The sequence below is a fragment of the Microcaecilia unicolor genome, chromosome 4 (assembly GCF_901765095.1).
Source record: "Microcaecilia unicolor chromosome 4, aMicUni1.1, whole genome shotgun sequence".
NCBI classification, from domain to species: domain Eukaryota; kingdom Metazoa; phylum Chordata; class Amphibia; order Gymnophiona; family Siphonopidae; genus Microcaecilia; species Microcaecilia unicolor.
This window is the reverse complement of record NC_044034.1, coordinates 73,320,105-73,343,496: the sequence shown is the minus strand read 5'-3', so window position 1 is coordinate 73,343,496 and position 23,392 is coordinate 73,320,105. Positions and strand designations below refer to the sequence as shown.

Below are 23,392 nucleotides of genomic sequence, written 5' to 3'. Positions count from 1 at the left end.
TCTCACCACATGGCAGTGCACAGTACTGAATACATTGCTACAATAGTAGAATTTTGTGAAGCACATCTTTGATACACTACAGTCTGCAAACCAAAACTCTTCATTGTAAGATTTCTGTATATGAGTAACTTGTGAACTAAAGGTATACAGCTTATCAAAGCAATTTTAACTATTTCACTTAGCATGTTACAAAACAAGGCATTCATATTTCTGGTATTCTTTATTAAAAAATACTGCTGTACACTTGAAAACGGAAAACAGGAGTAAAGATGGGTAACATATTGGGATCTTAAGACTGGAACTTAACATACTGGTGTTGTTTACATAAAGCTGTTGTGGCGGACTTCTTGAAATAAGGGCAAAAGAAAAAAAATACACAGATTACCCTCAACAAAATATTCACAAAGTAGTAATTACATAAACAAAATTTAAAATAGGTATAAAAAATTAAAATGATCACATGATTTTAATCGTCCTCTGTGCTTTTATCCAAACAAAAAAAGGTCACAATTATTTCCCCAGGTGTAAATAGAACAGTATGTCTGTACTTGAGGAAATAAGATTCCAGATGTTCAGGTTTGTGTGTAACTAAAACAAACTTTAAACTGTATATAGGTAATGTACTTGAATGGAATTAAAATGGAGGTAAAGTTTGGTTCCCCTCAAAACCACCCAAGCAAAACTAGAGCACTTTGTACAAAGAAATTATTCCAAAAATAAACTTAAAAATACAAAACAAACAGCTTGTGAGGGCATTTACCCGACACAAATCTTTTTGGCTGATATTTACTGTTGATAAGGTATTTGTTTTCTATGTTTAAACATGTCCTTAGGTTACTAGGACTTAAAGTGAATTATCTGCCAAAGAATACCTTTATTTTGCAATTCAAACTCCTAAAGATGGCAGTATGCTGGTCTAGAAAGGGTATAAGCAATCTTTTACCTCTGCTCTTAATTTTCACTCACTAAGTATTGGTCCACAAATTAATTTTAAAAGATGCCCAAGCCCACAGCTGAACAGATGATCCCCTTTCATTTTTTCAAAGAAAACAATATTCAGAAAAAACCCTTAGTCTGCTTATAAATTAAGCGTTCCATATTTCTTCTAGAATACAAGTTTTTTTTTTGTACAAAAGAATTACAATATGATTTGTCAAAAACATATAAAAAAGACAGCTGTTCATCCTCAAATGCACGAGCTAATGGTAAAGTACAGGTTTGTTTGTTAAATCTTTAATGCTCTTGCTCTTCTGTTGCATTAAAGAGAATATTGTGGCAAGTCAATTACTTTTTCAATGTTAAACATTTGTGTTTCTCTTAAAATTCAAAGAAAGCAAATGCATCAACACATTTACTTCTGTACTCGACAACTGATGATACCAAGTGTGGAAACATTGTCTAAAATGTGTAAAGCAAGTCCCCCAGACTTCAAAGCTTTCAGTGTGACGATAGCTGCTTTACTTGATGCACATCCCAGGGGAGAAAATCTGTTTAAAGCTTCTAAAAAGAGGACAGCAGAGAATTTAAAAACTCCTCTGAAAGTTACAAAGATTGATCAATAAAATTGAAGTCAGTAGCATCAGTTGCAAGTGCTTGTTGTCTGACTTGATCATTTCAGTTTTCTTCATTGTTGAATAATGAACAGCCAGTACCATTAAAATTTTCAGTGCTGAGAAAAGATGGATCCAGTCTCTAGTACCAAATGAAGAAAACCAAGTTCCTATATATATATATTTATATATATATATATTTGGCAGTCTTTAGAATCAAAGTTTAAAGGTGTTATCTTACACTAGGAACCCAATGAATACCCAAGTTTGGCGACACAACTGCATATGTAAATATTTAAACAGTGGAGGAAAACTTCAAACTTTTGAGACAGACATGTCATGAATATTCCATGTGTGTTATCAATATAATATTACTTTGGGCTAAGCAGTGACTGCAAAGGCACAGCAGATCCATACCCCTTCAGATTCTGCAACATCTCATGCTCTCAATGCCAGAAAATTGCTGTGTTTAGTTATCTTCTTAACAGTGTCTTTATCTGTATCCAGTGTAAAGTACCATAATAAAGCTGTGGTTCAGAAGACTTTTACAAAAAAATATACTGTAAATAGCCTAAAGAAATACATTTCTGGAACTTCAGGCATTTGAACACAATTCTTTAAAAAAAATGTTCTGCTTAAAAATAATTTGCATAAATGTCTGACAAGGAGGAAAAATGTATACAACAGTTTTACAAGGCGCTGGTTGTGTTTTAGAGCAAAGAAAAAAAATAAGTACAGATGTTTCTCAAGCAGGTCATTCAGATGTTCCTATGGTGCCACCATGTCAAGTTGTTGTGACAAAATCTGTAAAGGTAGTCTTGAACTCTACCAATTCGATATTTTACTTGATTTGCTTATGCATCTTCCAGTTGCATTTCATAACGTACAGTGAGTGGCATAGAGAGCTTGCATACAACACACTTTTATAAAGATTACAAACTGAACAGCAATTTAGAGAACACAATTTGTATGGAATTTATTTTAACCTGGTCCTTAAAAAGTTTGTTTCTGGGTTCAGATCACATCATGTATGCAGTAAGCTCACAGAGGAAAATGATGTGCCCCCAGAAAACTATTTTTTTGAAAGATTTAAGTGTACATTGTGGCAAAACCTCAGAGTTCAGAAAAAAGTCTTTAAAAAATTAAAATTAGTGCATATAGAAGTGGAAAAAATAAAAGCAGGAACATCACACACCTGATGGTGTTCCTTTATCTAAAATAAATTCTTCACAAAGCCTCCAAAGGCAGCCAGAGCTCTACAATGAGTGAAACATTCTTCCCTTCAAGTAACAGTGTACCTGACTGAAGTGCAAGCAGCTTTGTTCATCTCCTGTTTCATTCCCAAATATGAAATGAGATGACAAATGACATATTCAGCTGTAGTGCAATTTGCTATTGGTTTAGTTCCTCAGCAAGGTCCTGCATGCTTTCAGCAAATACTACAACTGCCCATTTGTAGCTGCAATCAGTTCTTGAAAAGTGTTTTCAAAGCAGCGTTTCAAATCGCTGTAAGTTACCACAAGTACGCTTTTTTCATCTCTGGAAATGAGGCTTATTTTTTCTGGCACACCAGCATCTAACTGTAACAATAATATAAAAAATATAAAATGATTATGTTAGCATAATTGAGCTATTGAACAAAATATTATATACAGGTATAGATATATTTCTGCATAAATTTGTAAACATCCTGAAAACCTGCATGGCTATAACCCAGTGATTCTCAACCTGGCAATCAAGAACCACTTGTATAATCATTGGCGATACCTAAATACCAGATTTTCCATGAGTCATTTTCACACACTGCCTCCATAGAATCAAATATATTTTATGCATATTCATTTAGCATAGTTTTAAAAGCAGATTGTCTGACTGGTCCCCATTGATCAAGCTGTAAAACTACTGCTGTAATTCATGAACATGCAGTCAGAAGTTTACAAAGAAAGAAAGGTCAGAGAGACATCTCTGCCTCCTTTTTAGTGTGAATGGTTAGCCTCATACACATGTTCTTGGTTCTCCCAAATTGCAAGAAACAACAGCTCTACATCAAGAAGGGGGAAATATATGAGCAAAGTTTTTTGATAATGAAGGGGTTGATATTCAGCTCCTGACTGCTTAAATTACACTAAGCAGGCCAGCTGCTGATATTCAGTGACATTTAACCAGACAATGTCACTGAATATCGTTGCTAACCTCCCAGGTAAAATCCTGGCAATGTGAGGCTGCCCGGAAACTGAGTTAGGGAGGAGCTGGCAGTTGTGTGGCCATGGGCCATATTCAGTGCAAGTGCCTGAATAGCTAAGCAGCCAGATAAGATCACACAAAAGGAAGTCCTAATTTTGGCTGCTCAGCTATGCAGGTGCCGAAAATGAATATCAGCTGGCACCCACATAACTTCTGGGTTCTAATCGCCCAACCCCACCCCCTGGATCTGACACCCCTCCCAATCCCCTTTCTGACCCTCATAACTCCTCCTCCCAGTTCCGACCACCCCCCTCCGCAGGCAACTTGCCCTTATATGGAAGGCTGAACCTCAGTGGTAGAACTGTGAGAATATGACTACGGATCAGTCCGCCAATCTTAACCTGAAGCTAGATGGAGTGGAAGGGGGACTGACTCCTTACTCATCCTACTTGACTACCAGGGATCACCTCTGGGGAAGTCCCAAGGGTGGCAAGGTGCAGGGGTCAGAGGGAGAGAGAGAGCAATAGGGTTGGCCAGGACCCGCATAAGTGCCTGTGACCCATGCATGCCAGATATGGCCCAATATTCAATTCCAGTGCCTGGACATGGCATAGCATTTAATGGGCATAAATCAGCCATGGCAGTGTTTAAAAACACGCTACCCACTACTGGCTGAATACTAGGGGTGAAGTGCTTACTTACATGGTGACTGCTGCCTGTGATGATGGATTCTTACACACTTAAAGCAACCAAATAAACTTTTCTCAAACGCTACTAGTTACCTTGTTAAGACAAGAGATAATATGACTGAGGTCAATCCAGGGAGTACCCGCTTCTGTCATTTGATGGAAAAGATGATCCCTAAATAGCTTTAATAAGTATCTGTCTCCAGTTTCTGACCAAGTTGGGTCTTTCTGAAACCTAGAGGAAAAGAACCATGTCTAACATTATTGGAGACTAGAAGGTATACCAGCTAGCTTATGAGTTAAATTAACCTAGATGACCCCTCAAAATCTGATAAACTAGTCTCTGGACAGGTACTGAAATCCTGTAAGGAAAGGAAGCTTTTGTCTAGCTAGAACGCTTTAAAATTGATGGTACAAGTCACAAAAGCAAATTGTTATACTAGCTTTCTTGGGCCCTTCCTTTTAAACTTTGCATTAGCTGTAGTGCAAAACAACTATTCTAACTCATACAATACAGTTTTGTGAGTGGACCATAATGGAATACAACAGTGGTTCCTAAACTGTGAGTCAGGACCCCAAATGAAGCCACATCATCCGTGGATGGCTTTCACAGAAACATGGTTGCTCCTCCTTCCTCTGGAACTCCACTGTGACCTGTGCGCAGTAGTCTTAGTCAGCATGGGGACTAAGTAAGTGAATGTTCACAGGTCCTGCTCCCTCTGCCTCTGTGGGCTTCCCGTTAGACTGAAAAACCCAACACAACTCTACTGCCATATGATTCTCTAATGTGACTGTGCCACATGAACTTTACCTTACCCCTACTCACTATGTATTTGTTGACATCGGAGTCAGCAAACGCTTCTCCGGTATTATGTAAGGCACACTGAGAGTCTGCAAATAGGTGGGAAAATGTGGGATACAAATGTAACAAATAAAGTGCCGGGGTCTGTAAATGACACAGCTGACTGCTGCTACTACTGCTTTCCTGCTTTGGACAAGTTAGTGGGTAAAGGAAGGAAGTGGAAATATGCTATTTTGTTTTCATTACCGTTTGGGGTCATGCAATGTCTTAAAATGGGGTCATATTAAAATTTGGGATGCACCGATGTACACTCTATGCTACTGCAATCAGAAAATACAATTCTCCATTGTAATACCAAAATATATTTTTTATACCAACCATGAAAGAAGCAATGATCATAGAGCAGGATAAATCAGAGATTGATCACTAATTGGTAAAGGGACCATGCTCTGTTGGGCAATGCTAACTGCAACCTTATAACTAATAGCTTATCTAACACGAAACAGGAACAATAAAAAGCTTTTGCCATAAAATTTAAAAATGATTATACTGATAAGGAACTGAGGACCAAAACATTAAGAGGTGGATATTCAGAGCGATGTAACCAGCCAGAAAAAGCTCCTGGCTGGTTAAATCACTTGTCCAGGGCTAGCCAGTCAATTTCAGCAGTGCCGCTGAAAATGATCAGTTAATGCTTAAAGCAAAACAGGCTATTCTGGGGGAATTCCAGGGGTGGACTTCGCACTTGGCCGGTTAAGTGCTGACCTCCTTCCAATCTGCTCTTTTACGTGCCAAACAGGATTATTATATCCAACTGACCAACTCTCTTGGCTCTAATCCTCGACTTCTCTTCACCACATTGAACTCTCTCCTCAAGGTGCCCCCTCCCCCAACTCCCCCTTCACTATCTCCTCAGACCCTTGCTGAATTCTTTCACAACAAGGTTCAAAAGATAAACCTTGCTTTCTCTACCTCACCAGCTCTCCCTCCACTAGTCCGTTCCCCTCTCTCTCCTTCCCCTCATTCCCTTTCCTCCTTTCCTGAAGTTACTATTGAGGAAACTACACTTCTCCTTCTTCCTCAAAATGTACCACCTGTTCCTCTGATCCCATTCCCACCCACCTTCTTAATGCCATCTCTCCTACTCTTATTCCATTTATCTGTCACATTCTCAACCTCTCACTTTCCACTGCGACTGTCCCTGCTGCCTTTAAACATGCTGTGGTCACACCTCTCCTTAAGAAGCCTTCACTTGACCCTACTTGTCCCTCTAATTACCGACCCATCTCCCTCCTTCCTTTTCTCTCCAAATTACTTGAGCGTGCTGTTCACCCGCCGCTGCCTTGATTTTCTCTCCTCACATGCTATTCTTGACCCATTACAATCTGGTTTTCGCCCTCTCCACTCAACCGAAACTGCGCTTACTAAAGTCTCCAATGACCTATTACTGGCTAAATCCAGAGGTCAATATTCCATCCTCATTCTTCTTGATCTTTCCGCTGCTTTTGACACTGTCGATCACAGCATACTTCTCGATACCCTGTCCTCACTTGGATTCCAGGGCTCTGTCCTTTCCTGGTTCTCTTCCTACCTCTCCCTCCGCACCTTTAGTGTTCACTCTGGTGGATCCTCTTCTACTTCTATCCCTCTGCCTGTCGGCGTACCCCAGGGTTCTGTTCTTGGTCCCCTCCTCTTTTCTATCTACACTTCTTCCCTTGGTTCATTAATCTCATCCCATGGCTTTTCCTACCACCTCTATGCTGATGACTCCCAATCTACCTTTCTACCCCTGATATCTCACCTTGCATCCAAACCAAAGTTTCAGCGTGCTTGTCTGACATTGCTGCCTGGATGTCTCAACGCCACCTGAAATTAAATATGACCAAAACCGAGCTTCTCATTTTCCCCCCCAAACCCACCTCCCCGCTCCCCCCCTTTTCTATTTCTGTTGATGGCTCTCTCATTCTCCCTGTCTCCTCAGCTCGAAACCTTGGGGTCATCTTTGACTCTTCTCTCTCCTTCTCTGCTCATATCCAGCAGACCGCCAAGACCTGTCGTTTCTTTCTTTACAACATCCGTAAAATCCGCCCCTTTCTTTCCGAGCACTCTACCAAAACCCTCATCCACACCCTTGTCACCTCTCGTTTAGACTACTGCAATCTGCTTCTTGCTGGCCTCCCACTTAGTCACCTCTCCCCTCTCCAGTCGGTTCAAAACTCTGCTGCCCGTCTCATCTTCCGCCAGGGTCGCTTTACTCATACTACCCCTCTCCTCAAGACCCTTCACTGGCTCCCTATCCGTCTTCGCATCCTGTTCAAACTTCTTCTACTAACCTATAAATGTACTCACTCTGCTGCTCCCCAGTATCTCTCCACACTCGTCCTTCCCTACACCCCTTCCCGTGCACTCCGCTCCATGGATAAATCCTTCTTATCTGTTCCCTTCTCCAGTACTGCCAACTCCAGACTTCGCGCCTTCTGTCTCGCTGCACCCTACGCCTGGAATAAACTTCCTGAGCCCCTACGTCTTGCCCCATCCTTGGCCACCTTTAAATCTAGACTGAAAACCCACCTCTTTAACATTGCTTTTGACTCGTAACCACTTGTAACCACTCGCCTCCACCTACCCTCCTCTCTTCCTTCCCGTTCACATTAATTGATTTGATTTGCTTACTTTATTTATTTTTTGTCTATTAGATTGTAAGCTCTTTGAGCAGGGACTGTCTTTCTTCTATGTTTGTACAGCGCTGCGTATGCCTTGTAGCGCTATAGAAATGCTAAATAGTAGTAGTAGTAGTAGTAGATATTCAGCACTTAACTGGCCAAGGTCACCACGTAAATAGGATTGCATAAAAGTCAGTCCTATTCTTTATGTGGTGCCCCATAACTGATTAAATGCTCAATATTGCACTTAAGTGGTAATGGTTTAGCCGGCTCCAGAAAATCTGAAATTTTGGAAGTCAGCAAAATGCCGAGTGCTGCTGGCTGAATATCGACCCGAAAATGTCCAGAATAACATCAACATTAATTTAACGGAACCCCCCCCACCCCCCCCAAAAAAAACAACAAAAAAAAAAAACAAACACAAAACATGCACACATACATCCCTCATGCAAAAAAGTCTAACCATTATCCAAGCCGCTATTTTCAACATACAGTCTACTGGAAGTAGCCTCAGAGGGGCAATTATAGTTCATACTTTTAGGGATAATTTCCCTCTGAAATGTGTCTAGTATAAAGTATGTGTGTACTATGTACTGCTATTTCTCCAGGTGGTTGATCCGGGTAAAATTAACAGGTCTACATCTCAAAAATCAGACATGCATTGTTCTCCTCCTCCAGCCTAAACGAGCTGTTTTTAAAAACCTAGATAAAAATGTGTTTACTATGGAAGCCCACATCTAGTTTTATCTTAGCAGAGAAACACATTTTTGAACCAGGCCAATTGAAACTTGCCCTCTTAGTTGTCATTCTAATTCAGCACAGATTTTCTTTGAAAATATTATATTATAGCCTACACCAAGCAGATAGAATGTAAAATATATTTTAGGATCTCTATTATGAAGGATGCAATTCTTATCCTACTGCAGAAAAAAATAAGCCTAAACACAAATTATATTCTAAACACTATAAAACAAGAAGGATTGTATTCCTTACTCTGGCCTCTCATTGATTGTTCCCAATTTTGCTAGAAGCCTAAACAACCTTCCATTTTGCACCTCCTACAAAAACAAGAAAGAAAATATATTATAAAGTATAACACAGTAACACAACAGACTTTGGCAAATAAGGTCCACTTGGCCCACCCATTTCTTGCCTATTCCTGCCATGTCACCAAAGAACTTAATCAAACTTCAATCATCTGGCCCCCTTTTCCTCACCATACCACGCTGTAGGTCTTATTCAAAATGAGCTTCTCCCCATGTGGTGCATATGGAAATAACCTCTTAACAAGGCCCTCTATATCTGACCCAAGCAGGCTTCAACTCCGTTTATAATAACCTTTTAAATTTACCTCCCCAAGCCCTCACTCTTTTTTCCATTATCACTTATCCTCTCACCTGCTCCACTTTGCTCATCCTCCTCCTAGTCTTTAGCTCCTTTTCTCTTTTACCCAGCCTTCTATTATTGCTCTCATCACTTCCCCAATGCCATTTTAACCCTTTCAAATCCAATTCTCTCCTCAGTCTCTTGCCTCCTTCACAACAACCTCTCTGTTTTTTCCCAGTACTATTCAACCCCTCTCATTCTAAACAGCATCTCTCAGCCTCTCCTTTATTCCTTACATCACACCCCCTTATACATGTCCACCATACATGGCCCTCAGTCTATCACCACCCACTCATTCATTAATTCCCCTCCTCAATCCGAGTCTCTTATCCTCCATCTAGTCTCTGAACCTCCACTCCCCCATCTAACCTCATCCAGGACCCTATAGAAATCGGAGCCCCTTCTCGCTCCAAATCCAATCTCAGTTCTTATTCTTTCTTCCCCTGGCCCCTTGCCAGTTTGGAATATCCACCAATGTCATCTTTCCTCCACTACCTAACCATACCCCACAAAAACTTTTAAATGTTCTGTATCTGTCTGGCCTACAGTTTGAATTGCTGCTGGGTCTACTGCAGAGCTAGCACCTCTCTCCTTGTTTCTGCTAGCAGTGTTGTTCACTGATTAGCAGCTACTTGATTCATGTGGTTCAAACAGCTACTGACCAGGTCAGTGAAGAGGAAGGGATATTTAGTAAAGAGGAAGGGAGATTTAGTGTGTGATCTGATCAGAGATAATCAATTAGATATTGGGTGTTTAATTGAAACATGCCTAGAAGAGGGAGATAAGGCACTGACTGTCTGTCTCTTTATAGCCTGCAGGTTTATGGGCAATCAATTCCTAGAAAATGAAGAAAAAGGGGGGGGGGGGGGGGGGGTCAATATTTTAACATCTTTCCTGGGTATTTTATTTAGCTTCATTTTACTAAATGGAGACGGTACAACTCAGGACGGTGATGAAGTCAATAAAAATTGCAAACTTGTCATTGGGTCATTCCTTTGAAACTAATTCTGAGATTACTCTTCATAGATGTGAAAACTTTTTCTGTAAAATTGGCCGCGATAAGAATTGAGGTGTCCAATCCAGGACATTCACAATGTATTTTATTTTGCAAAAGGTTCTGCCAAACACAGAATTCTTTGTAAAATACTATAATGTGCAGGAGTGTATGTGTATCTGCTAGTATGTAAAGTGGGAGCAGCAATTTTAAAATGCCATATGTGAAGAAAGAGAACATCAGACTTGCCCTAGGGTTTCGTGTCTGCAGCCTTTTAAAATAGGAGCTCCCAAAAGAACCAATCCCTTTCATCCCTACATCACAAATACAGACACTTCTCGAATTCCCTGTGACATGACTGCCACCCTTTTCTGAAACCTTCCCGACGAAAGCTACTTCCGTGGCACACTCCTTTCTCTGAATACAAACATGTCCACCCTGACCCTTCCTTGAGTTATACCAGGTATTCCTTTGTACAGAGAGACAGGAGTAATCCCCATTTACTCCTGCCCTGGCCGGCAGGGGGTTCAACATGATGCTAGTTGACACCTAGTGGTAGCCTTGTGGCACTAATATTAAGTGGCAAGCTACCAAATAAGGGTGCCATTTTGAACCTGGGCATTTGTCATATTTGGCAGCATTAAGACCACAAGACTACCAACTAGAGGTTGACTTGGGCCATTTTGAGCCAGGTGAAGAACAGGACTGACTGGGAATCACTCCTGCCCCTCCCCCCCCAAAGAGAGAGATATCCGTTAAGACTTGGAGGACAGTCATGGGGAAGCTGTTTAAGGATTGTTTCTGCTTTTTTCAGAGGGTGTGGGGTTTGATATGGGTTTAGGGAGGGCATATGGAGAGAGGTGATAATCATGCCAGAGGGGCTTAGAGAGAGGTGTAAGAGAAAGGGGGGGGGCTGCTTGGTCTGTGCACCTGCCCCTTCTAGCTGGCACTTATGTACACTTTGGGGCAGATGTAAACATTTGCTAAATGCCACATGTATTCCCCTTATAAAGGGAATATACATTATTTGATGTCCCATCCTGCCCAAACCAGGTTCCTTAAAAGCTGCTACTTACACATGGAGATGCTTCTAAAATAAGTGACTTATCTCATCGTTTCCTAATTTGGTTATCCTAGGATATTTTACCATTCCAGTAGACTCCTTTCCTAGAGCAGGGGTGCACAACCTCTATCCTCAAGGGCCACAACACAGTTGGATTTGCAGGATTTTTTGTATTTTCATCATGAATATGCATGAGATCTATTTGCATGCATTGCCTCCACTGTATGAAATAGATTTCATGCGTATTCATTGTGGAAATCATGAAAGCCTGACTATGTTGTAGCTCTCAAGGATTAAAGCTGTGCATACCCCATCCTAGAGGGTCAACAAGGAACATTTTTTGTGGAGTACCACCTAACGATTAGTGCAGCAGGCTGGGAACCTGAGGAACTGGGTTCGGTTCCCATTGTGGCTCCTTGTGACCCTGGGCAAGTCACTTAAACCTCCATTTCCCCAGGTACAAAACTTAGATTGTGAGCCTAGAGAGAAAAATGCTTAAATGCAATATGTAAACCACTTTGTACCACAAAAAAGGCAGTACATAAAAGAATATAATAATAATAATTAGAGGTCGACCAAATTTAGTTTACAATTATGACACCAAAACCAGCCCAAAATCAGTTTTCTGCCTGGTTTTGGCAAGTAGGTTATTTTAAATTTTCAGCTATGTTATCAGTTTCAGGTGAAAACAACCATGTGTTTTTGGTGGAAGCCAAAAAATTGTGATTTGTCCCATTTGTCTCCTTCCTTCCCTCCACTCAAACAGGAGCTGCCCCTATTCCTGGACCCCCTCTCCCCTTTCCAAGTACCTCCCTCCTCAAACCTGTAGGCCACACTAGGCCTATCACATAATCCTTGGTGGTCTAGAGGTGTAGTTTGGGCAGGAGCGATCCTCAGTTTCTCTTGACCATTCTGCCTCTGGCTGCTATGATTGGGGTATTGCTCTTACCCTGACTACACCCACTAGAGAATTTAAGTTAGTAATGCAAGGATCTTGCAAAATATAGTAAATAGGGTGCTCCAAATGCCTTTGATACAAAATTTTAGCAGGAATTTAAGTCTGTAAATTTGGGATGATGTGCTCCTTAGGAATTAGCTGTCATTAGCTGGAGTAACTCAACCCAAACCCTCCACCAAAAGCTTCCCTGCATAGGTGAGTTTTAAGGGCTGATTTAAACATAAGAAGAGATGGTTCAAGATGGAGAGATTTAGGCAGGCCATTCTAGAGGAATGGAGCAGTATAGAAGGCAGCACATTCTCTGGTGGAAACAAATTTTGCCCTAGAGACTGAAGGAATACATAAACAATTGTCATTTAATCATAGCCGCTGAGAGGGGGGGGGGGGCAGGGGGGACAAAATTCCCCAGGCCTCCAAGGGGGGCCCGGCGCTGCAGTCCCACCCGCCCTCCGTCGTCGACCGTCCGCCCCTGCATTTAAATCGCAGTCTCACCTCCGTGAAAGCAGCACTACAAGCAGCAGAACACCTCCCTTCGGCCCTCCTTCCCTCCGTGTCCCGCCCTCATCTGACGTAACTTCCGCGAGGGCGGGACACGAGGTAAGGAGGGCTGAAGGGAGGCGTTGTGCTGCATGCAGCGCTGCTTTCATGGAGGTGAGACTGATTTCAATGCAGGGGGCCCAGCCCAGTGGCAGACAGGGGGGGGGGTGGAGGGAGGGAGCAGTGGCGACCTCGGGAGGGGCAGGGCGGCAGGTGTAGGGCCCCGGGGGCGGCCTTGCCCTGGGCCCAGTCTCTCGGCAGCCCGCAAGTATCTAGCTAGGGCATAGGGATTATTAGAGAAAAAAAAAAAAAAAAAAAAGATATGAGGGGACAGAAGTGTGCAAAGTACTTTGTGATCTAGAATTAAGTGGATACAGAAATTAGCAGGGAGCCAATGGTGTTGAATGAAGAGTGAAGTCACATGACCAAGTTTACTGAGGTTTATTGGTATGGGAAACAACCTATACGACAGTGTTTTGCACAGATTGTAAGAGTTTGACAAAATACTGAGGAATACCTGTTTAGATTACATTGCAGTTCTTTTGCAACGATTTGTCTAAGTATGGACAATTTGAAATTGCTGCAGAACAAAGAAACAGGATTTCACCAGGGGTGCTATCTGGGGGCAAGAGAAAGTTCTCAATCAATAAGGATACCCAGGTACTTATTTCGCTTACGGAATAGGAGAATCCAGTAGATTTGGGGCTAGTAAAAGATGAAAGGGACCACCTACAATCCAAACAGCCTGTCTATAATCCAAGCAGTGGGAGAGGAGCCAAGAAGCTATGGTAGATAAGTCTTCAAGCTTTGAGATATCATTAACTAGCGAGTCAGTATAGTGAACCAGGAAAACATCATTAGCATAGAGGAAAATGAGAATAGCAAGTTCTTGAATCAGATGAGTTAAAGGACCAAGAAAGATGTTAAAAAGAGGGCCAAGGATAGAACTTAGAGGTACACAATAGCTGAGATGGTGATTAACATAAGTGATGGTTTGAAAAGTGACAGAAAATGACCTTTCTGAAAAAAAGGAGGTGAAGCAAGAAAGCACAGTGCAACCAACACTGATATCAGCTAGGCAACTGAGAAGAGAGTGGTCAATGAGGTCGAAGGTGGCTATTAGATCCAGTGAAACAAGAAGAGCAATTTTGCCATTGTCCAGGGCTGACTAAAGCAGGTGAGAATGATTTCAGTACTGTGGCCTGGATGAAATCCTGATTGGTGTGAGTGATGCATATTAATGTCAGTCATATACTGAAGTAACTGTTGAAAACAACATGCTCAGTCAATTTAGATAAGAAACAAATATTTGAAATGGATCAATAGTTTGATTCTGAGGTGGGGTTTAAAAAATCTCGTATGTAAAGGAGACTGCCTGTAAATCCTAGCAGAGACTTAATTTTGATGAAAAAGTATGCAGCAAAATCACTGAAGATGTCTGTACAACTGTGCAATGCAGAACGTGCACAGAATTCTGCAGAGAGATCAGGGAACCAGCAGCACTGCTGCTACTGCAGGCTTGTTTCTATGTTTGAGTGCAGCCAACACTCCACTGCTTCCTCCTTTCAGCCGCTCAGGAACCAACGTCAACTACATTGCAAGGAAAAAGCAATAAAGTTGACAATGGGCCTTGCTTGGCCCCAAAAAAAAAAAAAAAAGCAGCAATGGAGAGAAGCATACAAGCAGTGAAACAAGGCAGTTGCAGTAGCAGCACTGCCTACAAAGTGAAGGAAAACAGAGAAGCAAGGTCTAGAATGAGCCGATTGACAGAAAGTTCAAGACTGAGATAAGAAGACAGCCAGAGAACAGAGGGTCTTGTTGAGAGTGCAGAGAGAATTAAGAGTACGAGTCACAGAACAAATTTCAGGAAACTATTTTTCTTCAACAAATTTGGGTTCACCTATAAAATTTACAACTCTGAATCAGAACATTTGTTAACTGTTCAACCTTTTGTTGTGATTGCCAACTTTACATCCAAAATACAGTTCAAAGGCCTCCACCAGTGGAGACCGTGTTTGCACCTTCAGGTAGAACTCACCACCAATGTAGCCAAGTGTTAACTAGCTGTTCATTAACTTCTAGAAGCAATACATAAAAATAGGGCTAAATGACATCATATTTAAACTGAACGTGGTTCATTTACTAGTGATGTCGTGTTGAGACACATTTTGCCATAACGTGTTTCTGTAAATTTCTGGAAAACCATACATTATAGAAAACTTTTCATGTCATTTCTGTGATCAGCATCCAAAATGTATGTTGTCTAGTGTGTGTATGGATAAAGAGCTAAAGGTATTGGCGGGGTGGGGAAGAGGAGGAGTGAGACAGAGAATGAGGAGAGCAGACAGCAGAAGCTGGAATGGGAGTATCAAGTCTGCAGGGGGTAGAAAAAGTAAGCACGTGTTGAAGGCTGTTCAGCCTAAGAGAAAGAGATCAAGATGAACAAGGGCTAGGCAAAGTTCAACTTGGAGGATAAATGTAAGATGAGGTGGTCAAGCCGGAGGAAGCAAGCCAGGATGTATTATGGGGACATCCGACACACAAAAAAAGAAAAAATTCAGTACTTTTTGGGGTCGATATTTAGCCTGTGGCAGTAAGGGAAAATTAGGTTCTTACCTTGGTAATTTTCTTTCCTTTAGTCATAGCAGATGAAGCCATTACGTATGGGTTATGTCCATCAACCAGCAGGGGAGATAGAGAGCACTCAAACTTTCACAGTGCCCTCTTGGCCAGCTAGCTCCACTGCCTCTTCAGTATTTGAAGCTTCCAAAGCAGTATGGCAAACCGCAATGGGAATCACAAGAGCTTTCCTCACAGCGAACGATGGCCCATCACAAGGGCATGAACTCATAAAGGAGGGAATGCACATCTCCTGGAGGGAATAAACTCATCCTCCTTATTGTATAAGTGGAGGGGAACACACGCGCCTCCTGGAGGGAATCACACATCCTCCCAACACACTGGAGGGAATGAACTCATCCTCCTATTTATAGAACTGGAGGGGAACACACGCGTCTCCTGGAGGGAATCACACATCCTCCCAACACACTGGAGGGAATGAACACATCCTCCTAAATTTAAACTGAACATGAATCCTGAAGATTGTTTTCCAACTTTCTCCCAAGGAAGGAACTTCAGGAAATTAGAACAGAACCTGAAAAACAGATTCACAGCATACAGACAATCATACAGGGAGGGCTCATGGCTTCATCTGCTATGACTAAAGGAAAGAAAATTACCAAGGTAAGAACCTAATTTTCCCTTCCTTGTCATCAAGCAGATGAAGCCATTACGTATGGGATGTAACAAAGCAATCCCTAGATAGGGTGGGAACAAGCCACACCACGCACTAGCACTTGTGCACCAAAACGCGCATCCCTCCTGGCAGCCACATCCAGCCTGTAATGTCGGGCAAAGGAGAGCTTAGAAGCCCATGTTGCTGCACTGCATATCTCTTGAAGAGAGAGTGCTCCAGTTTCAGCCCAAGAGGAAGAAATCGCTCTAGTAGAATGCGCCTTAAAGGCTACAGGCGGAACCCTGCCGGCCAGCAGATAAGCTGAACAGATAGTTTCTTTGAGCCAGCGGGCAATAGTGGCTTTAGACGCTGGAGACCCTCTGCGAGAACCGGATAGCAAAACAAACAGATGATCAGAAGTCCTGAAAGAGTTAGTAACTCGCAGATACTGCAGCAGAGTCCTGCGCACATCCAAAAGGTGCAGCTGCCCAAAAGATTCTGGAAACTTCTTCTGAAAAAGAGGGCAAGAAAATGGGCTGGTTTAGGTGAAAGGCTGAAACCACCTTTGGTATAAAGGAAGGCACGGTCCGAACCGTGACTCCGGACTCTGAAAATTGCAGAAATGGGTCTCTACAGGACAGCGCCTGGAGCTCTGACACCCGTCTCGCCGAGGTAATGGCCACCAGAAAAACGACCTTCAGTGTCAAATCTTTCTCCGATGCTCGCCGAAGCGGCTCAAAAGGAGATGCCTGCAAGGTTTTCAAAACTAGCCCCAGGTTCCAAGCTGGACAGGGTGCTCGCACTGGAGGTCGGAGCCGAAGCACCCCTCTAAGAAACCGTGCCACATCTGGGTGAGCAGCCAAAGACACGCCTTCCACCTTACCACGAAGGGAGGCCAATGCTGCCACCTGCACCCGCAGGGAATTATAGGCCAAGCCTTTTTGTACACCTTCCTGCAAAAAGTCCAGAATCGGCGAGACAGGAGCCCGCATTGGAGCAATGGCTCTGGATGCACACCAAGACTCAAACAGGCACCAAATCCTGGCATAAGCCACGGAAGTGGACCGCTTGCGGGCTTGCAGGAGAGTGGAAATAACTTTATTGGAATAACCTTTATCCCTCAATTGCGCCCTCTCAATAGCCATGCCGTAAGACCAAAGCGGCCGGCGTCCTCCATGGCTACCGGTCCCTGAATCAACAGGTTCGGTACCAGAGGTAACGGCAGAGGAGCCTCCAGGAGCATCTGTCGGAGGTCTGCATACCAAGGTCTCCTTGGCCAATCCGGGGCGATGAGGACCACTTCTCCTGGGTGCAGCCGAATCCGCAAGAGCAGGCGCCTTATCAAGGGCCATGGGGGAAACACAAAGTAGACCCGGAGGCCAGGGTTGAGCCAAGGCATCCAACCCCGCTGAGCGAGGATCTCTCCGTCTGCTGAACAAGCACGAGACATTGGTATTGGCACTTGTCGCCATTAGATCCATCACGGGCTTGCCCCATTTGGCACAGATCTGCAGGAATACTTCGTCTGCCAGATTCCATTCTGCTGGATCGATCTGATGCCTGCTCAGATAATCGGCCTGCACATTGCTCTGACCTGCAATATGAGCTGCCGACAGACACCGAAGATGCAGCTCGGCCCAGTGGCAAATCAGTTCGGCCTGCGCGGCTAGTGCTCTGCACCGTGTTCCGCCTTGTCGATTTATATAGGCCACCGTTGTCGTGTTGTCCGACATCACTCTGACAGCCAATCCTTCCAGGGTCACTTGAAAGGCCAGAAGCGCCTGAAACACCGCTTTCAACTCTAGGCGGTTGATGGACCACTCTGACTCCTCGGGTGTCCATAGACCCTGGGCATGCTTCCCCTTGCAATGTGCGCCCCAGCCCTTCAGGCTGGCATCTGTTACCACTAGGCACCAAACGGGGAGCGTCAGCGGCATTCCTCGCTGCAGCATGCTGTCCGAGAGCCACCACTCCATGCTGAGTCGGGCCGCAGGGAGCCAAGTAAGTCTGCATTGGTAATCCGGAGAAATAGGAGACCATCTCCGGAGTAGGGAATACTGTAGAGGTCTCAGGTGCGCTCTCGCCCAGGGTACCACTTCCATCGTGGCTGTCATCGATCCCAGCAGCTGGACAATGTCCCAAGCTCGCGGGCGGGGCATCCTCAGGAGCAGACGGACCTGATTCTGAAGCTTACACTGCCTTAGCTCGGGTAGGAACACATAGCCCGAGAGACTGTGTCGAACCTGGCCCCCAAAAATTCTAGAGACTGAGAAGGGGTCAGGTGACTTTTGGCCATATTGATGACCCAGCCTAGAGATTGCAGTACTGAGACCACTCTGGCTGTAGCTTGTAAGCTCTCTGTTGCAGAGTCTGCTCTGATGAGCCAGTCGTCTAGGTACGGGAGAACCCTGATACCCTCTCGCCTGAGAAAAGCAGCTACTACCACCATTACCTTCGAAAAGGTTCGGGGAGCTGTGGCGAGGCCAAAAGGCAAGGCCCTGAACTGGAAATGCTTTCCCAACACCGCAAACCTCAGAAACTTCTGGTGCGGGGGCCAAATCGGTATGTGCAAGTAAGCTTCTTTCAGGTCTAGAGACGTGAGAAACTCTCCTGGCTATACCGCCGCAATGACGGAGCACAGGGATTCCATGTGGAAATGCCGCACTCTCAGGGACTTGTTCACTTCTTTTAAGTCCAGAATAGGGCGAAAGGACCCACCTTTTCGCGGCACCACAAAGTAGATGGAGTATCGGCCGCAGCCTTGCTCGGCGGGAGGCACCGGGGTCACAGCCCCTAACTGAATCAGACCTTGCAAAGTCTCCTCCACCGCCGCCCGTTTGACGGCAGAACCGCATCGGGACTCCACAAACACGTCTCTTACTGGGGCGTTGAATTCTATTCTGTATCCATCTCTGATCAGGTCCAGAACCCACTGATCTGAGGAAATCTTGGTCCACTCCTCGGCAAAGAGGGAAAGCCGTCCTCCGATGACAGGCATCGAGGAGAGGGCCAGCGCACCATCATTGAGAGGGTCGCCCCTGAACTCCTGGTCTTGAGCCACCGGCTGCGGAACGCTTGTCCGAGCGAAAGGAGTTCCTCTGCTGACCACGGGCACGTGAAGTGAACCCAGCAGAACGCCCCGGGCGGTACCTTCTAGCTTCACGGAAGCGAGGTCTGTACGAGGAGTGGACCGCCTGGCCCTTAGAGGAAGGCCTCTGCCTATCTTCGGGCAAGCGCTGGGGTTTAGGATCACCCAGGCCTTTCACAATTTTCTCCAACTCCTCACCAAATAGGAGAAGTCCTTGAAAAGGCAACTTCACCAACCTTTGCTTAGAGACCATGTCCGCTGCCCAGTGTCGTAGCCACAGACGACGGCGAGCCGCCACTGCTACTGCCATTTGTTTAGCCGAAGCTCTGACAAGGTCATAAAGGGCATCAGCCAGAAAGGACAAGGCCACCTCCATCCGCGGAGCCACATCCAAGAAGGGCTCCGCTCCATCTCCGGGCTGAGCCACTGCCTGTTGCAGCCAAGCTAGGCAGGCTCTAACAGCATAACAGCTGCATGCAGACGCCCGAACAGTGAGACCTGCAATTTCAAAGGACCGTTTCAATGCTGTTTCCAGCCTACGGTCTTGAACATCCTTCAGGGCAACACCTCCTTCAACAGGGAGGGTAGTTCTCTGTCACCGCAGTGACTAGGGCATCCACTGAAGGCATTTGAAAATGAGCCAAATGCCCCTCACGCAGAGGGTATAACTGCCCCATAGCCCTGGAAACTCTCAAAGGTCCCTCGGGGTCAGCCCACTGAGCCGAAACAAGCTCTAGGATGGAGTCATGCAAAGGGAAGGCCCGAGCAGCTTTCTTGGTACTAGCCATCCTGGGATTACCCGAGGAGGCCATGCCACTGTCAGGATCTTCAATCGAGAGGGCCTGCAGGGTATCTGAAATAAGCGCTGGCAGCTCATCACGGTGGAAAATCCTCACCGCGGAGGGATCATCCAGATCCTGTGGTAAATCCGCACCTGACTCTGGTTCCTCAGACCAAGAACGTCTGTCAGAGTTCTCCGAATCCTCACACCCCGACCACGGGGGGGAAAAAGGTGCACCACAATCTGAAGGGGAATTAACCCTTCTGCGCTTATCTTTAGGCCAAGCATCCGGGAAAAAAGCCTCACTGGGCAGTCCCAGGCCAGAATCCATCGGGGGGGGGGGGGGGGGGGGGGGGCAATCAGAGGAGCCTCAGGCGACCCCTGAGGAAGGGCTCTTTTCATCATGTATGCTTTATGCAGCAAAAGCACAAACTCCGGGGAGAAAATCTCACCCTGGGCACCCAAATCCTGTCCGGTGCCAGCCACTCCTGAAATAACCTCATCTCGAGGTGCCCCACCCGGCTCAGGTCTCTCCGTGTCCACGGAGGCCGCGCCATGCGGTGTAAGCAAAATGGCGCCCACTGCCAGCTCAGAGCGGGAAGAAACATCTCTCGCCATGCTCGGGCCAGCTCCTACGCCAGTACAGCACGATTTACAGAGCCCTGCTGCTGATTTGCGCTTGCCACAAGTGGAACAGCACTTTACATTATCCACAGCCATCGCCGAAAAACGGCGGTAAAATCCAAAATGGCGGTTTCGCGCCAAAATCGCCCCGATCACGGGCCCACCCCGGAGGAGTTGGAAAACATTCTTAACCTCAAAGGATCTAGTGTACAACTACGATCCTGCTGAAAATCAGGTCAAAAACCTCTGTTTTTTTTTTTTTTAAGCTGTGAGGAAAGCAGAGGTATAGAAGACTCTGGAGGCTCAGATGAGTGGGAAAGGCAGGGAAAGGGCGAACCTATATGCCTGCATCCACTGTTGGTGGGAAAGGACAGGGAAAGCAAGGCAATATGTCCACATCCACAGAGGTATGGGTAAGGCAGGGAAAGGGCTAACCTATGTGCCTTTAAAGTGAAGCTGCTATAGCCTCCAACACCCCGGTTAACAACTGGCAAGCCAGGAACCACCTCCCGGCAGATTTTTCTGGAGCTCGAACAAGCTGCAGCCACCCTGCTAGGGGAGATAGAGAATACTGGAGAGGCAGTGGAGCTAGCTGGCCAAGAGGGCACTGTGAAAGTTTGAGTGCTCTCTATCTCCCCTGCTGGTTGATGGACATAACCCATAAGTAATGGCTTCATCTGCTTGATGACAAGGAAGAAGCTGATAAGATGCTTCCAGCCTCAGGCTGAACTAACCCCGAATATTCAATGCTGGGGCATGCATGGCTTCTGGCACCAAATATCCAGGTATGACCGCCGACCTAGAAGTTCACTAGGAATCAGCCGATATTCAGACCAGTATCTGGTCAACTTGCTGCACCAAGTCAGGACAGCTGTTTTGCTGTCGTAACTTTATGCAGTTACTTAGCTGGTTAGCAAACTGAAAACTGACGTTAACTGGCTAAGGGCCCTGTTTACTAAGGTGCACTAGCGTTTTTAGCATGCTAAATGCTAGAGTCACCCATATGTTTCTATGGGCGACATAGCATGAGCTAAAAACGTTAATACGTCCATAACATGGCTTAGTAAACAGGGCCCTAGGTTTCTGCTCTACCTTAATTCCGCCTCTGGACCGCCCAAAAAAATACCCTTTTCCGCCCATTTATTAAGTTAAGTGCCACTGATTACCCAAATAGCCCTGCACAAGCGATGTCAACGGCCGGGAGCCTCTCCTGGTTATTTAAATTGCTTAGAAATGTGAACTTCTTAGTCAATACTTCTTTCTGTGTTTCATTGTTATTACTCAAAACTGATTACACAGAATTATACAGTCAAAGAAAATATGTAGACCTTTTCCAGAACTTAAGAACTACTATACTGGGTCCATCAAGCGCAATATACTATTTGCAACAGTGGTTAATCAAGATCACAAGAACCAGGCAGGATTCCAAGGAATACAAAGGTACCATGTTGCCTACCCCCAAGGATAAGCAGTGGTTTTCACAAAAGTCTGCCTTCTTAATCATGGTTTATGGATTTTCCTCTAGGAACTTGTCCAACCCTTTTTAACGCAGCTATACTAACTGCTTTTACCACATCCTCCAGCAATGAATTACAGAACTTAGTTGTACATTAATGAAAAAATATTTTCACTGATTTGTTTTAGAGTAACCCATGTTTCTCCTGATCAGTTTTGTTATTTCTAAACTTTTTCTTAATAAATTTCCTAAGTCTCTAGTATCTCGTCTTGACTACACTATAAGCTCTATTGAGAAAACACGAGCAGTACTTTTACAGCAGCACAAAAGTCTAGTATTTCTACCAAAATAGCAAATAATAGTACTAATTATCTTAACCTTGGGGTGAAAGAGTAGCCTAATGGTTAGAGAAGCGGGTTGGGAACCTGATGTTACGAGTAAGCAGAGCTTCATAAGTCATTCTTTCCAAGCAATAACAGAAGTTTAAATTATTCATAAGAAATTCACAACTATGAACTGGAGATAATAAAGAAATCCTAATAGATCCATTTTTTAAATGTGATTTTAGGATATTAAAAAGATATACTAAAGCAGTACAGCGTATTACTCTTTTTAAGAATTAAATCTGCAGCTGAAGGGATGTTTCAGAATTGGAGCATCAGGTACCTAATTCTTGCAATACTCAAATCCCGCCTAAAAATCCGCTTGAGGTTGTTTTAAATCTTAAAATCTGGGTCTCTCTAATCATAATCTTTTTGATGAGACCAAATTAATATTTCTATTCTCAGTGCTAAGCAAATGTAGTGTAAAATAACTAAGGAGTACATCATCCTCCCAGCACCATTCTTATTAATAAAAGACCTTGTTGAATTAAAAAACAAAGTATAGGGTTCGATATCTCTGTACTGATGTAAATTTTTTCAAAACTTTAAAAAACATTTATTGTAAAAAAAAAAAAAAAAAAACCCAACAAAAACAATGTATAGGGGCGACAGCATTATGTGGTGGGGATGCTTTTCAACAATGGCAACAGGCAGCCTTGTAAATTTCAAGGAAAAGATGGATGATACAAAGAAGAATAAGCAGATTGGAGGAAAATCTGCTCCACAGACACAAGATGGGGAGAGATTTGCCTTTCAGCAAGACGAAAATCAGAAACAAAAGCAACATATGACACTGGGTCAGACCGATGGTCGATCTAGGCCAGTATCCTGCTTCCAACAGTGGCAAATCCAGGCCACAAGAACCTGGCAGAATCCTGAATAGTATTAAAATCCCATGCTATCAATTCCAGGGCAAGCAGTAGTTTCCCCCAACGTCTCTTTCAACAGCAGACTATGGACTTTCCCTCCAGGAACTCGTCCAAACCTTTTTTTTTTTTTTAA

General features: G+C 44.3%; 1 protein-coding gene across 4 annotated transcripts in view; it reads right to left on the bottom strand.

The window, feature by feature from the left end:
- Positions 1-201: 201 nt before the first annotated feature.
- Positions 202-23,392, bottom strand: part of PAN3 (poly(A) specific ribonuclease subunit PAN3) — a 219,670-nt gene continuing 196,479 nt past the window's right edge. For all 4 annotated transcript variants that reach the window (XM_030200338.1, XM_030200339.1, XM_030200340.1 and 1 more), the window contains 3 exons: positions 8,879-8,943; positions 4,517-4,655; positions 202-3,130 (listed from right to left, as the gene is read on the bottom strand). In XM_030200338.1, coding sequence (XP_030056198.1) covers positions 2,990-3,130; positions 4,517-4,655; positions 8,879-8,943 — 345 coding nt within the window. In that variant the 3' untranslated portion in view covers positions 202-2,989. The remainder of the gene's footprint in view (positions 3,131-4,516; positions 4,656-8,878; positions 8,944-23,392) is intronic.